The 15,367-nt window shown below is 46.9% G+C and overlaps 1 protein-coding gene across 5 annotated transcripts in view; it reads right to left on the reverse strand.

Annotated features, from left to right (window-relative positions):
• Positions 1-15,367, reverse strand: part of LOC149348821 (uncharacterized) — a 39,967-nt gene that overhangs the window by 16,903 nt on the left and 7,697 nt on the right. For 2 of the 5 annotated variants that reach the window (XM_089588371.1, XM_089588373.1), the window contains 9 exons: positions 14,886-14,978; positions 12,741-12,837; positions 11,863-11,997; positions 9,712-9,813; positions 7,415-7,507; positions 4,700-4,796; positions 3,871-4,004; positions 2,377-2,483; positions 230-325 (listed from right to left, as the gene is read on the reverse strand). In XM_089588371.1, the coding sequence (XP_089444497.1) occupies positions 11,867-11,997; positions 12,741-12,837; positions 14,886-14,978 (321 nt within the window). In that variant the 3' untranslated portion in view covers positions 230-325; positions 2,377-2,483; positions 3,871-4,004; ... (2 more) ...; positions 9,712-9,813; positions 11,863-11,866. Of the gene's footprint in view, positions 1-229; positions 326-2,376; positions 2,484-3,870; positions 4,005-4,699; positions 4,797-7,414; positions 7,572-9,711; positions 9,814-11,862; positions 11,998-12,740; positions 12,838-14,885; positions 14,979-15,367 lie in introns of all 5 variants that reach the window. The other 3 variants (XM_089588376.1, XM_089588374.1, XM_089588372.1) reach the window with 2 other exon arrangements.

Below are 15,367 nucleotides of genomic sequence, written 5' to 3' on the forward strand. Positions count from 1 at the left end.
AAGGAGCGCATTTAATCGGCCCAGTATTGCAAGAGGATGGTTTCATCTCTGGTTCATTGTAGGAACCGGCCTTTGCCAACGTATATCCGATATTGGGCCAATGTTTTTCCAATATGATAGAACAGTCAACCTGCTGTCCCCCCATCCCACCACACCCTATAGAAAGACATGCTTGTGCGCATTGCGTCCTGAGAGGCGAACAACGGGCATCGCACCCTGACGTTCCTACCTTTGGTGGCGTTTCCCCCGTTGCTGCGAGGGGAGTTGCGGCAGGCATCCGGGCCAGACGCGACGAAACCACTGCACACGACCTGGAGCAGCAGCACTGCAAAAGAAAGAGAGCGGCGCAGCAGGATAAAGACCTCCGGCTACACGCAAAATGGGCAGCACCTGAACCCGCGTCATAATAACCCAAGCACCCCAGATAGACGGCCCAATATTGGAAATAGGGACTTTTACTCTGGTTCTTCATAAGGCCAATCTTTGCCAATACATTCCAATATTGGGCCGATTAGCTGTGCTCCTGGGGAAGATCCGTAAAAGAACGCGTGTGCCCGAGTTGTACATGGATTTCGAACTGAAAATCGAGCATGGCGACTCCATGGATGGAAGTCCGAGCTGTCAGTTGATAAGTGCTAGATATGGTCGAAACAGCAGCGACATGTGACTTGAGTCATTGATGATTGGTAGTGTTAGCGTGAAGTTTTCACTTTGAAAATGATTGGCGGCCACTTTTAGATATGGTGGTGGGACGACGGTCTCTCATATCTCAATGATACGCATATGTACGTTAGCGAGACACGACTGAAGAATTACAAACGTAAATTGCACTCATTATTAGCTTGGGAAATACGTGGAACGAGCGTCTAACCGTTTATGCGGACTAGCAACTAACTGTTCACTTCAGAACGTAACGCATCCTAGCCAGGAGTCCCAACCGAATTCGCTGAAGCCTTGAAAGCGATTCTCATCTTTAAAGCTGTCCAACGCACTCGCTTGCACACGGGTGCTGTGTGTGTTACTCAAAGCTCCTCACTTTTCGAAAAAAAAAAAACTACGCTCATATTGTCCTGCTGCAGGCTTCCGAGACGCGATGCTCTGCACTGCATCTGTCTGACGCGATTTGAAGTTGATCACGGGAGCCTTAGCCTGCCAAAAATAAACTACTCTAACTAAGAGTGACCTCCAGTGTCCGCCGTAGCTAGGCTGACCTTATTTCAATTGGTCGAAATGGTCGCGACGTCACAGTGCGCGAATTTCAAACGAGGCCAATTGTAGTTGGGCTAGTAGCCATGCAATCCAATAAATTGATCGCATAGTGATGCTGTCAGACCAGATAAATAAATAAAAACGAGTAGGAAATTCGTCGAGTTAGGGAATAGAACCAAGGTCTCCGTAGTACAAGGCGAGCACGCTAACCCCTCCGCCATGCCAGCTTAATGATTCTGAATGAACAAATTCGCGTCTAGTGAATACAGTGTCTTCGTTCACTACCATCTTCCATCCCGTTACGGCGAGGTTCAGGTGTCCACCGATATATGTGAGACATACATTTCCTTCCCTCAAAGACCGATTTACGGACGAGCAAGGCGTAGAGCCGAACGGGCGATGGCGCTCTGTCGACTCACCGCACTTTAGGTCAACAAAGTGCCCCCTTAATTATTTTTTGAAGGAATACTGCAACAAATACATGAAGGTAGGAAGCCGAAGGGTTTCTCTCTCCTGCGTAGTAATTTTTTAGGACAATTTCCCTCTACATCGATTACGGCTCGCGAATCGAACGTACACTGAGGACGTCTAGTGCAGGAACTCACACGGCCTTGGCTGTGACCCGGACACAGTTGGTCTGTCTCGGTTGGGGTACACATCACCTGTGTCATCTGTTCAAAGCCCATTAAGAGCCCTTCTAGAAGCAATATTGGTCCTTTTACCTACTGACGTATAGATCCAAACACTTGTACCAGCACTACAGGATGTCCAGTGCTCTACCATGGCTATGAACATATCGGCCAGTGGGCTTTGTGGAAGATGCATTAAAGAAAATTCCTTGAGAGTGGGTTCAATGATGTACGCGGCGGGACGCGTAACTTGACCTATCCTTTTTTGACCCGACCAAGACATTCGCCCATCTTGTGCATGTTCGTACAATCGGCGAAGTGGCAGATAAAAGACCATCGCGTGACGCCTGTCTAGAACCGACTTACGGCCCATCAGCTGCAGTTGTGTCAGCCAGGCTAAGATTTTATATAACCAAGCATGTTTATACCATCAATCATGCCTGTGAATGTTAGCCTGTACCGGTGGAATGCCTCCTTACAGTCTGAAGAATGTTGCCCTGCTGAGCGCCACGCATTGGCTACAACCCTGACCACTCACCTGCCTTCAAGCTCAGCACACACAATGTTGCGCAAAAAGCCGCAAATACGATGCCTGGCAGCTAACAGCAGGCAGGTACCACATCCGAAGGAAAGAGCCGCGGCAACCTGCAAACAAGATTTTGGCATTGAGTAGCGCGTACGACCCACATACGATATAGAGCGAGAGCACAGTCAACCTTCACAGTTCCTGGTGGCTATAATCCCGTCTATAATCTAAGTTTTCAGTGCACGCCCTCTGTCCCCGTGACATAGTGGTCGCTGGACACTTAGAGAACTCATTTCATTGCCACTATTTTTCTTTTTTCCCCTTTGTTCCCCTCCCCAAGTGTAGGGTAGCCTGCTGGGCATCGCCTGGTTAACCTCGCTGCCTTTTCGTTCATTTCTCTCTCCCTCTGGTGACTTTAATAAGGAAAAGAATAACCAGAATACAAAGAGAACTTCTAAAATCAGTTCAATACCACTCACAAGAGAAATTTTCAAAACACAAGTATGAACCACGTCTTTTAATAGAGATGATGAACTTAAATTGAGGACAGCCCAGCGAGCGATGAAGAGGGAAATGATATGTGCAACGTTAGCACACACGAAGAGGGAAAAGTGGGTCAGGAAACAAAAGCTAGTTAATCAAAATCTAGTCGAAGTCATGAAGAAAAAACAGGCTTGGGCGGAGAATGTAATGTGAAGGCCACAGATAACCGATTGCCGTTAAGGGCAACCGACTGGATACCAAGAGAACGCAAGCAAAGCAGAGGGTGGTTGGAGGAGATTAAGAAATTTGCGAGGATACGGTGGCAAAAGCTGGCACAGGACAGGGTTAATTGGAAAAATATAGGAGAGGCCTTTGTCCTGCATTGCGCGTAGTGAGGCTGATGATGATGATGATGGCTGGCTTGCCGACGATGAGAACGACGTCGAAAGAAGGAATAAACAAATTCTCTCTTTGTACATGGACTAAGCTCCTCCACATCCCCCTCCTCGACACCCCTTTAAGAGTTATTTTCGCAATTTGATTATTGAAATGTTTGCCTTCCCGACCCACGGTTACAATGGTTAACTCAACTGTCTACACCTGTGTTAGTTTGAGGTTCATCTGAATGAGACACGGCTTTCGGATAGGTGGATAGCAACCAGTGTGATTTGCCTCATTTGTAATAACCACTCAAGCTAGTAATGCGAGCGAAACTACCAAGTAGGAGGAACTATGCTCCAAACATGAGCGAGAACGTCGAAATTTACCCGCGGAATTTGAAATTTGACACACCGACAATGCAAAAAAAAAAAAAAAGAATGCGTATATTTAGGCCTACCGGAAGTTACAAGCAATCAGAAGTGGTCCAGCCTCGTCAGGAAGTCTAACCATTGGGCGCCGGAGTTATGCGTTTTATCGTCAATTATAATAAGCAATGAAAAAGCAAACTGTGGGAATTTAATCTGTACACAGCTCTTTAGTATCCGCAGTGTCCCGCGATGAAGGCAACAACAGGCATCGCACCTCAACATCCCTCTAGTTGATGGCGATGTAGTGGCTGGTTCTGCACAAACTCTCTGCCCGTTGACTCGGGGAAACTGGGTGCAGGCATCCGGGCCAGACGCGACGAAGGGATTTCACACGGCCGGGCGGCAACACTGCAGAAATACAACGGGAGAGTATGGTAGTGACCCCCGGCTTCAAGCAAAGTAGACATGGCCTGAAGAACTGCTATAATCTGGTACTTAAAAAAATGCACTATGAACGAGCAGTGCTTGGATCCTTAAGGGAAAAGCGAGCATCGCGACTCCGTGGATGGGAGACTGAATTGCTAATTGTTAACCGCTAGGTACGATTACAAGAGCAGCGACACATCACTTAAGCCTTTGATGATTGTTATCGTTGGCAAGAGCCTATCACTTTGAATGTAAATGGCGATCAGCTTCAGTGACAGAGGTCGCACAATGGCGCTCATATCCGAATCGGGGCTCCGCGGTGACTCAGTGGTTATGGCGCTCGGCTGCTGACCCGAACGACGCGGGTTCGATCCTGGCCACGGCGGTGTAATTTCGATGGAAGCTAAATTATAGAGGCCCATCTGCTGTGCGATGTTAGTGGACGCTAAACAACCCCAGGTGGTCGGAATTTCCGCAGCCCTTCACTACGGCATTCCAGGTAGCCTGAGTCGCTTTTGGGCGTTAAGGCCCCTATAAAACCCGGAACCCACACATATCCGAATGGGACACGGCCGTCTCTTAGCTTGCAGTACAATATATATGTATATAATACCACTGCCTCCTGGAATCGGCCCTAAAATCTTGGCTCTGCAGTGGGCAGGCGTTCGGCAACGTACCCGCTCCTCTCGCCAGGGGCTCCACGAAACACGCAGGCCAATGGTGTCGCCGCTTTCCCCGTTGCTCAGCGGTGGACACGGTGGCCATTTTTAGCCTCTGCACGAAACATGGATGCACACGGAAACAAACATTGGCGCACAAAGATACATAACGTAATATACCAACGTTAGGCAGCTGAGGCGTAGACTCACAGTCCTCCAGTCTCACGCACTACAGGGGATTTTGAATATTTTTCGATCGCTACATGAACAGGAACTCCACACTTCTAAGACCAGTGGCAACGAGCGTCTGTTAGCGGATGAAAACAGCGCAATCGATCAATCAATAAACCAACCAAGCAAGCAATCAACCATCCAATACAATTTGTCAAACAATCAATCAGTCAGTCATTCGATCGAACTTCTAGAGACTAATGCTACTGACTGTGCTTCAGAATAAAACCAGACAAATTGATCAAGGACGAGAAAAAAAGGCATACACACTACGACTGGTCTGGCAACTGTGCGTTATTCAAGAAAAGACGTCGCCCGGAAAAAATATCGGGCAAGCGGAACGATGACAGCATCAACAGCCCGGGAGCCAAAAGACGGAAGATGGAATTGTTATGTGAGGGTCAGACCAGAGTTAGATGATGCAGGTACTGCGGAACCAACACTTTTCTTACTGTCAAGACAAAGTGCGAATATCGAAACTTTGGTAATGAGGTATAACATGTTTCTAAAATCAAGAAGACTCACCCTCAGCGCGGTGGCCCGACAAATTGTTTGCTACATTAATTGCGCCAAAACTTGCAGGCAAAGCAACCTCTCTCGTGCACGTGACTCGTTCAAAATAGCCAAAACTTTGTTGGGCTACAGTGCCGAAGGTAACTGTGTTTTTAAAATCCTAAAATTTGATGTGCATATGAATTACAGTGGGTTACGTCCTTCTTAAAAAATTAAGACCTTACTGGAAATAGCTAAAACGTTAATTATGCAATATCAGTTAACCAGCCTGCTGGTTGGCACATCATAGCTGTATTCCGACGTGCTACACCACTTCCATGCTGTGCCGAAAAACGCGCTCTTCCAACTCAAAAAGCCGATTTTCAGCAATTGTGTAAAGTAATAGGTGAAACACCCCGTATACTGCAGTCAGCCTTTTCCTGAACGGAATTTTCTCTGTCGCGCAGTGCCCATAGAACTTTTCCCCTTAGCTTTATACTGCAACGCGCCTCTGCGCTGACTCAAGGTTAGAATAGTCAGCGTAATGTGCAAGAGACTATCATTCCGAGACCTAGCCTGTCTCCCACTCTGTCATGTGCAGGTTCGTCTGAATGAGAACACAGCTGTCGGATCGGCTGTTAGTGATCACAGCGATTTCGCCGCATTTGCAGCCTAGTACGGCCAGTGGAAATACTCTTTCGGAAATATTCAAAATATAAACCAGCGCGTCGTAAAATGACCTGCTAAATTTGAGATTTCTCACAACTTAATTTTAAAGAAATGCAGCCATTATCGGCAGCCGGAAGTAACAAAGTAATGAGAAGTGGTCTGGGTTTAAGAGGACTGTCGTTGCATGCGGTAGCAGCTGTACGGCCATGTTGCGTGCGTTTCAGCGCCAATTGATGTCCAATGAAGAATAATAATGGGACTTTTTATCGCTGAAGAGGTGTTTAAATATGTTTTAAAGAACACGCCACACTTCTTATCGCCCACTTTTGAGTGACTTGGTCAACTTTCACACATATCCAATTACGCCTTCCAGAGCCAGTATCTGAAAAATTGCATGATTGCACTTACGTCTTGCTCAAGAAGGGAAATGGGAAAGTCTTTCCCTGTCCTCTCTTTCTCACTGCAATATTCTTTTTGCATTATTTCTATTTCATTATTAGGTATTTTTCTTTTTGGTTCTTGTTTATTTTTAAGAAGTTTTTACTTTCTTATTTTCGCTTTCCTTTTTCTTATTTTTGCTTCCATTTGAGTTTTTCTTTCCTGAGGAAGGACTTTTTAGCCAGTTTAGCCAATTTTTGGATTGTTACATGGCTAGTGTTGGATCTGTCTCGTCACACGAGCGCCGCTGATGAGCCAAGACATGCTTTCGCATTAGAATGAGCCACGATGCTCTCCTCCCTTGTACTGGTGCCCATTTCTAGCCCGAAAGCCACCTGGTGCAGGTGTTATCTGAAATGTTTGAAGCCTGCAATTGCCTACATGCGCTACTGTCTACCCAAGCGGCACAGGTAATGGGCTCAATATTGCTAAAGGATGGTTGGTTTATGGTTTATGGTTTATGGGGTTTAACGTCCCAAAGCGACTAAGGCTATGAGAGACGCAGTAGTGGAGGGCTCCGGAAATTTCGACCACCTGGCGTTCTTTAACGTTCACTGACATCGCACAGTACACGGGCCTCTAGAATTTCTCCTCCAAAGAAATTCTAGCCGCCGCGGCCGGGATCGAACCCGCGCCTTTAAAGAATGGTGTCACGCTGGTCCTTTGTAGGTTTGGCCTTTGTCAATGTATATCGAATATTGTGCAAATGTATTTCGAATATGGGAGAACAAAGAATAGGTTGGGGCAACCGAAAAGGAAATAAAAATAATAAGCCCCTGCCTGAATATGGGAGAGCAGTCATCCTGCTATACCCCCCCCCCCCCCCCCCCTTTTAGAAAGGCGGGCTGGGGTGCACTGCGTCCTTAGAGGAGAACAACGGGCATCGCACCCTAACCTTCCTACCTTTGGTGGCGTTGCCCCCGTTGCTGTGAGGGGAGTTGCTGCAGGCATCCGGGCCAGACGCGACGAAAGCATTGCACACGGCCTGTTGCAGCACTGCAAAAAAAAAGGGCGGGGCAGCAGGATAAAGACCTCCGGATGCAGGCGAAGTGGGCAGCACCTGAAATACAACTACCTTTATTACAACATCAGGGACGTTAGAGGTACACCCAAAAAGCCTGTCACTGGCTTGACAGAGGGGCGCAACCCCGTACATAAAAACCGGCAGCACAAGAACACGGACAGAACTATAAAAAAGACTGCAGTGCGTAGGTAAACATCATATTTAATAGAGACTAGTGAACATCCTCTCGCAATAATAGATAAGTGAAGTCGGCAAGATTAACGGGAAACACTCAAAGACACTGAAAAATGGAAGCAGAAGCATAACAATGACAATAGAAAACGGGGTAAACGACGAAAAAACTTGCTGTAAGACAAAAAAAAACCGTACCGTTGGGTCCTCAGGGCTCACTGCACCGATTAAGAAGAGTTGGAATTATATGTCGCAGCATTTGACGACCGTAATTAGTACGGATTAGTAATTAGTACCCGCGTCATAATAACCAGAGAACCACAGATAGACGGCCCAATATTGGAAATGGGTGGCTCTGCTCTTGGTTCTTCATAGCACCGGCCTTTGCCGATACATTTCCAGCATTGGGCCGATTAACTGTGCTCCTGGGAAAGATCCGTAAAAGAATGCGTGTGCCCGAATTGTGCATGGATTTGCAACTGGAGATCGAGCATGGCGACTCCTTGGATGGAAGTCCCAGCTGTCAGTTGATAATCGCTAGATATGGTCGAAACAGCAGCGACAGATGACTGAAGTCATTCATCATTGTTAGTGTTCACGTCAAGTTTTCATTTTGAAAATAATTGGCGGTCACCTTCAAGGACGGTGGTCGCACGACGCTCACTCATATCAGAATAGGACACACACCTACCTTAGTGAGACAGGACTGAAGAACGAGAAACGTAAATTTCACCCAATATTAGCTTCAGAAATACATCGAACGAGTTTCTAACTGCGTGCAGATTAGCAAAAAACTGCGCTTTTGAGAAAGCAACGCATCCTAGCCACGAATCGCATCCGAATGTGCGGAAGCCTTTTAGACCGATTCTGATATTTAAACCTGTCCACAAAAACCACTCGCTTGCACACGGGCGCTGTGTGTTGCTCAAGACTGCCCAGTTTTAAAAAAAAAGACATTTCTCATATCGGCCTGCTGCAGCCTTCCGAGACGTGATTTTTTGGAAAGAACCCTGCAACAAGTACATCAACTTAGCAATCCGAATGATTTCTCGCTCCTGCATAGCAATTTTTTTCTTTGAGGACAGTGCGACCGTTATACCGGCAAATATTTCTTGGTCTTTTCCTGCCGGAACGATGATTACGGCTGAAACGGACCAAGAAACACATTTATCACGTTCAAGCGTGATAACCTTCAAATCGCGCTACACTGTATATCGACTATGGATTCCGAATCGGACGTTCACTGAGCACGTCTAGTACAGGAACTCGCACGACCTTGGCTCTGAGCAGTACACAGTCGGTCTCTTTCGGCTGGTGTGCACATCGCCTGTGTCATCTGTTCAAAACCCATTGAGAGCCCTTCTACAAGCAATACAGTCCTGTAACCTAGTGAGGTATACAGACACCTAAATCAGCGCTGACGGATATCCAATGCTCTGCCATGGCTATGAACATATCGGCCAGTAAGGTTTGTTGAAGTTCCTTCACAGGGGTTCGATGATGTACGTCGCGCCTCGTATAACGAAACCAATTCTGTTTTGAGCCGAGCCAAGACATTCGCCCATCTTGTGCATGTTCGTGCAATTGGCGAAGGGGTAGATAAAGGTTCATCGCGTGATGTCTGTCTAGAACAGACCTACATCCCATCAGCAACAGTTGCGTCAGGCTAAGATCACAAACGTTTAACAAGTGAAAGGAATACTCTTCAGTGTATATTGCTTGGGTGCAGAGTTTCGAGGCGACGAGGACGTTATTTTGATGCTGGGCAGTTGACAAACGGCAAGGATGCTGTAGCTAGTGACTGCGGTTACTTGGTTTGGTGTGCCTTCTGTCCGCGGCCTGTCGCGTCTGCTGCGGAGCTACACCTCGTAGTAATATCACCAAGCATGTTTATATCACCAAGCATGCCTGTGAATGTTAACTTGTACCGGTGCAATGCTCCATACAGTCACAAGAATGTTGCCCGGCTGGGCGCCACGCATTGGCTACAGCCCTGACCACTCACCAGCCTCAAGTTCAGGACCCAAAGGGTTGCGCAAAAAGCCGCAGATACGATGAGTGGCAGCTAACAACAGGCAGGTACCACATCCGAAGAAGCCGCGGCAACCTGCAAATAAGATTGTGGCACTGAGTAGCTCGTAGGACCCACATACGATCTAGTGCGAGAGCGCAGTCCAACTTCGCAGCTGTTGGTGGCTTTTAATAGGCAAGAGAATAATCGGAACGCAAAGAGAACTTCTAAAAGCAGCCCCACACCACTCACAAGAGAAATTGTCAAAACACAAGTATAAACCACATAATCAATAAGCTTTAAGCGGTAACATATTCAGTAATATTCTTAATCGAACAACAGCACAAAATAAATAAATTAAAAAAAAATCCCTCGTGTTCCTTGGTTTCTGTGGCTGTTGGCTTCTCTCATATTTATAACGAGCCCCTCATCCCCCCTCTCTTGTTTGCTTAATTGCTTAGCGAGGGCCTCGGTTCTGGCAGCCTTGATGCTATAGGAAGCATAAGAGGGTTCTCACACAGCTTCCACTCTCGCCGTTCGATGACGTTCCACGTCACACCAGCGGTAACTCAGGACGTGCTACGTCCGCCGCTTAAGAGCGTGGGTGGCGCTGGTGAACACTCTAAAAAGGTTAGGTTATTTGTAAACATAAATACGCCCGAAAGCAGAAGAATTGACAGCTGTCGCCGTAGCTCAGCGGTAGAGCACCGGACGCGTAATTCGGAGGTCGTGGGTTCGGATCCCACCGGCGGCATGTGGTTGTTTCTTCTTCTGCTTTTCTAATCAATTAGCTTTAAGCGGTAACATATTCAGTAATATTCTTAATCGAACAACAGCACAAAATAAATAAATTTAGAAAAAAAACCTCGTGTCCCTTGGTTTCTGGGGCTGTTGGATTCTCTCATATTTTAATAGACTAACGCAAAGGCATGAACTTAAATTGAGGACAGCCCAGAGAGTTATGAAAATGAAAATGATAGGTGCAAAGTTAAGACACACGAAAAGGGAAAAGCAGGTGAGGGAACAAACGAAAGTTAATCAAAATCTAGTCGAAATCATGAAGACAAAACAGGCTTGGGAGGGAATGTAATATAAAGGCCATAGTTAACGGGACGGTCGTTTAAGGGCAACAGACTGTATACCAAGAGAAGGCAAGCGAAGCAGGGGGTGGTTGGAGGAGATTACGAAATTTATGAGGACACGGTGGCCGAAGCTGGCACAGGACAAGGGTAATTGGAAAGATATAGGAGAAGCCTTTGTCATGCAGTGGGCATAGTGCGGCTGATGATGATGGCTGGCGTGCCGCCGACGAGAACGATGAGATAAGAAAGCATAAATGATTTTTTGTACAAGGACTAAGCTCCTCCCCATCCCCCTCCTCGACAGCCCGTCAAGAGTTATTTCCACAATTTGATCATTGAAATGTGTGCCTGTCCCGACCCAAGGTCACAATGGTCAACTCAGCTGTCGACACCTGTGTTATTTTGAGGTTCGTCTGAATGAGACACGGCTTTCGGATAGGCAGATAGCAACCAGTGTGATTTGGTTTGGTTTGGTTTAGGGGTTTAACGTCCCAAAGCGACTAAGGCTATGAGAGACGCCGTAGTGGAGGGCTCCGGAAATTTCGACCACCTGGGGTTCTTTAACGTGCACTGACATCGCACAGCACACGGGCCTCTAGAATTTCTCCTCCAAAGAAATTCAACCTACGCGGCCGGGATCGAACCCGCGTCTTTCGGGTCAGCAGCCGAGCACCATAACCACTGAGCCACCGCGGCGGGCCACCAGTGTGATTTGCCTCATTCGTAATAACCACTAAAGCTAGTAATGCGAGCGAAACTACGCAGTGGGAAATACTATGCTCCAAACACCAGCAAGCAAGTCGAAATTTACCCGCCGAATTTGAAATTTCAGACACCGAGATTTAAAAAGAAAAAAAGAATGCGTATATTTAGGCCTGCCGGAAGTTACAAGCATACAGAAGTGGTCTAGCCTCGTTAGGAAGTCGAACCGTTAGGCGCCAGAGTTATGCGTTTTATCGTTAGTTATCATAAGGAATAAAGAAGCAAACTGTAGGAATTTAATTTTTACAGAGCTCTTTAGTATCTACTCTGTCCCGCGATGAAGGCAAAACAGGCATCGCACCTCATCATCCCTCTTGTTGATGGCGATGTAGTGGCTGGTTGCGGTCCAGATGCTTGGCCCGTTGATGCATGAAAACCGGGTCCAGGACTCCAGGCCAGACGCGACGAAGGTATTTCACACGGGCCGGCTGCAACACTGCACAAATACAACGGGAGAGTATGGTAGTGACCCCCGGCTTCAAGCAAAGTAAACAAGGCCTGAACCATTGCCATAATCTGATCAGTGAGCAGTGACACATCACTTACGTCCTTAGTGATCGATTGCGCTGGCCTGAAATTATCACTTAAAATAATAGGCGATCAGCTTCAGTGAGAGGGGTCGCATGATGGCACTCATATCCGAATCGGGCCGCCGCGATGGCTCAGTGGTTACCGCGCTCGGCTGCTGATCCGAAAGACGCAGGTTCGATCCCGGCCACACCGGCGGAATTTCGATGGAAGCTAAATTTTAGAGGCCTGTCTGCTGTGCGGTGTTAGTGCACGCTAAAGATCCTCAAGTGGTCAAAGTTTCCCCAGCCCTTCACTACGGCGTCCCTCGTAGCCTGAATCGCTTAGAGTTGTCAAACCCACAACCCACTCATATCCGAACAGGACACGGCCGTCTCTTAGTGAGACCTGGCTGACGAATTTGAAATAGAACAATTCAACTCCGCTGCCGGACTACACCTTTAAAGTCGGCACATGAAATAGTTTTTGAAGAAAGACAGCGCGTGGAATAAAAGAAACAAGAATCCATCCGCGATTAGGATCATACACCTTGTGTCTTCCTCAACAAGCGCTTGCGCCAGACGCAGGGTTGATGCTGCCATGCGTGGGTACATCTGGGTACATCGACCCTAAAACCTTGGCTCTGCAGAGGACAGGCGTTCGGCAACGTACCTGTTCGTCCCACCAGGGGCTCCAGGAAGCACGCAGGCCAACGGCCCTCGCCGCTTTCTCGTCTCAAAGCGGTGGACACGGTGGCCGTTCTTAGCCTCTGCATGAAACATAGATGCACACGCAAACAAATATTCGCACACAAAGAAAAAATTGCGTAATATACCAACGTTAGGCAGCTGAGGGCCTAGACTCACAGTCCTTCAGTCTCATGCACTACAGGCGATTTGGAACATTTTCCGATCATTACCTTAACAGGAACTCCGCACTTCTATGACCACCGGCAAGGAGCGTCTGTTAGCGCACGGAAACCGTGAAAACTATGAATCAATAAAGCAATCAAGGAAGCAAGCAATCAACCATCGAATAGATTTTATCAAACAATCAATCAATCAGTCAGTCATTCGATCGAACTTCTAGAGACTAATGCTACTGACTGTGCTTAAGAAGAAAACCAGTCAAATTCATCAAGGACGAGAAAAGAAGGCATACACACTAGGACTGGTCTGGAAACTGCGTTATTCAAGAAAAGGCGTCACCCGGAGAGGCTAGCGGGCATGCGAAGCGCTGGCAGCATCAACAGCCCGGAAGCAAAAAGACGCAACATGGCATTGTAATGTTAGGGTCAGACCAGAGTTGGATGATGCAGGTACTGCCGAACCAACACTTTTCTTACTGTCAATACAAAGTGCGAATATCGAAACTTTTGGCAATGAGGTGCAACATGTTTCTAAAGTCAAGGCGGCTGTTCATATACAGAGTGTTTCACTTAAGATATTATACTCTTTTATAAGATAGCTTTTTTTGAGTTAGTAGGACGCTTTTTTGGCATAGACCTGTCTGCGGTGTAGTAGATCAGAATACATCTAAGACCTGCTATCTACCGGCTACTTAACTGATATTGAATCGAACTTTTTGCTATTACTGCTACGCTTCGGAATTATTCACAGGCGTCCAGCCCACCATAAGTATTATCCAGATCAGTTTTTATAACTTATAAACCGCAGTTACCCTCGGCGTGGTGGCCCAGGACATTTTTTCCTACATTAAATGCAGAAAAACATGCAGGCAAAGCAACCTCTCCAGTGCACGTAGCTAGATGAAATTGCCAAAATTTGTTGGGCTACAGTGCCGAAGGTAATCGCGTTTTAAAAATTCTAAAAATTGATATTGATATGAATTGCAATGGGTTACACCCCTCTCAATAATTAAGAACCTAGCGGCAATAGTTAAAAAGTTAATTATGCAATACTAGTTAACCAGTCTTCTAGCACATCTTACCTGTATTCCGATGTGCTACAACACTGCCAGTGCTATGCCGAAAAACGCGCTCTTCCAACTCAAGAAGCCGGTTTTTACTCGTTCGGAAATATTCAGTTCAAAATATGAGCAAGCGCGTCGGATATGACCCGCTCAGTTCGAAATTCCTCACACCGAAATTTTAAAAGAAATGCAGCCATTATCGGCAGCCGGAATCAGAAAGCAACCGGAAGTGGTCTGGCCTAATCAGGACTGTCTTTGCGTGCGGCAGCCGCTGTAGGACCATGTTGCATGCTTTTCAGCGCCAATTAATTAATGTCCAATTAAGAATGCAGATGAGACTGTCATCGCTGAAGAGGTCTTTAAATATGTTTTAAAGACGACGCTGGACCTCTTTTCGCCCACTCTTGAGTGACTTGGTCACCTTTCGCACATATCCCATTATGGCTTCCAGAGCCAGCTTCGGAAAAATTAGATTGCACTCAAGTCTTGCTTAAGAGCGGAAATCCGAAAGCCTTTGCCTGTCGTCTCTTTCTCACTCCAACATTTTTCTCGTTTTGTCATTCTTCTACATTTTATGGATTTTGTTTCTGAAAGCCACCTGATGCAGGTGTTATCTCAAATGTGTGAAACCTCCAATCGCCTGCATGCGCTACTGGCTACCCAAGTTGCGCAGGTAATCGGCCCAGTATTGCCAAAAAGATGGTCTCACTCTGGTCCTTTCGAATACCGGCCTTTTCCAATGTATTCCCAATATTGGACCAATGTATTTCCAATATGAGAGAACAGCCATCCAGCTATCTCACCATCCCACCATGTAGAGAGGCAGGCTTGTGTGCACTGCGTCCTGAGAGGAGGACAACGGGCATCGCACCCTGACGTTCCTACCTTTGGTGGCGATGCACCCGTTGCTGCGAGGGGAGTTGCTGCAGGCATCCGGGCCAGACGCGACGAAAGCATTGCACACGACCAGATGCAGCACTGCAAAAGAATAGAGCGGGGCAGCAGGATAAAAGACCTCCGGCTACAAGCAAAATTGGGCAGCACCTGAACCTGCGTCACAATAACAAGCACCAGAGATAATCCGCCCAATATTGGAAACAAATGATTTTACTCTTGGTTCTTTATAGCATCGGCCTTTGCCGACACGTTTCCAATATTGGGCCGATTAGCTGTGCTCCTTGGGAAGATCTGTAAAAGAACGCGTGCGCCCGTGTAGTGCATGGATTTCCAACTGAAGATCGAGCATGGGGACTCCATGCATGTAAGTCCGAGCCTTCAGTTCATAACCACAAGATATGGTCGAAACAGCAGCAACAAATCAGTCAAGTCGCTGATGATTTTTAGTGTTGACGTCAAGTTTTCAGTTT

The sequence above is a fragment of the Amblyomma mixtum genome, chromosome 4 (assembly GCF_055824585.1).
Source record: "Amblyomma mixtum isolate Tamu chromosome 4, ASM5582458v1, whole genome shotgun sequence".
NCBI classification, from domain to species: domain Eukaryota; kingdom Metazoa; phylum Arthropoda; class Arachnida; order Ixodida; family Ixodidae; genus Amblyomma; species Amblyomma mixtum.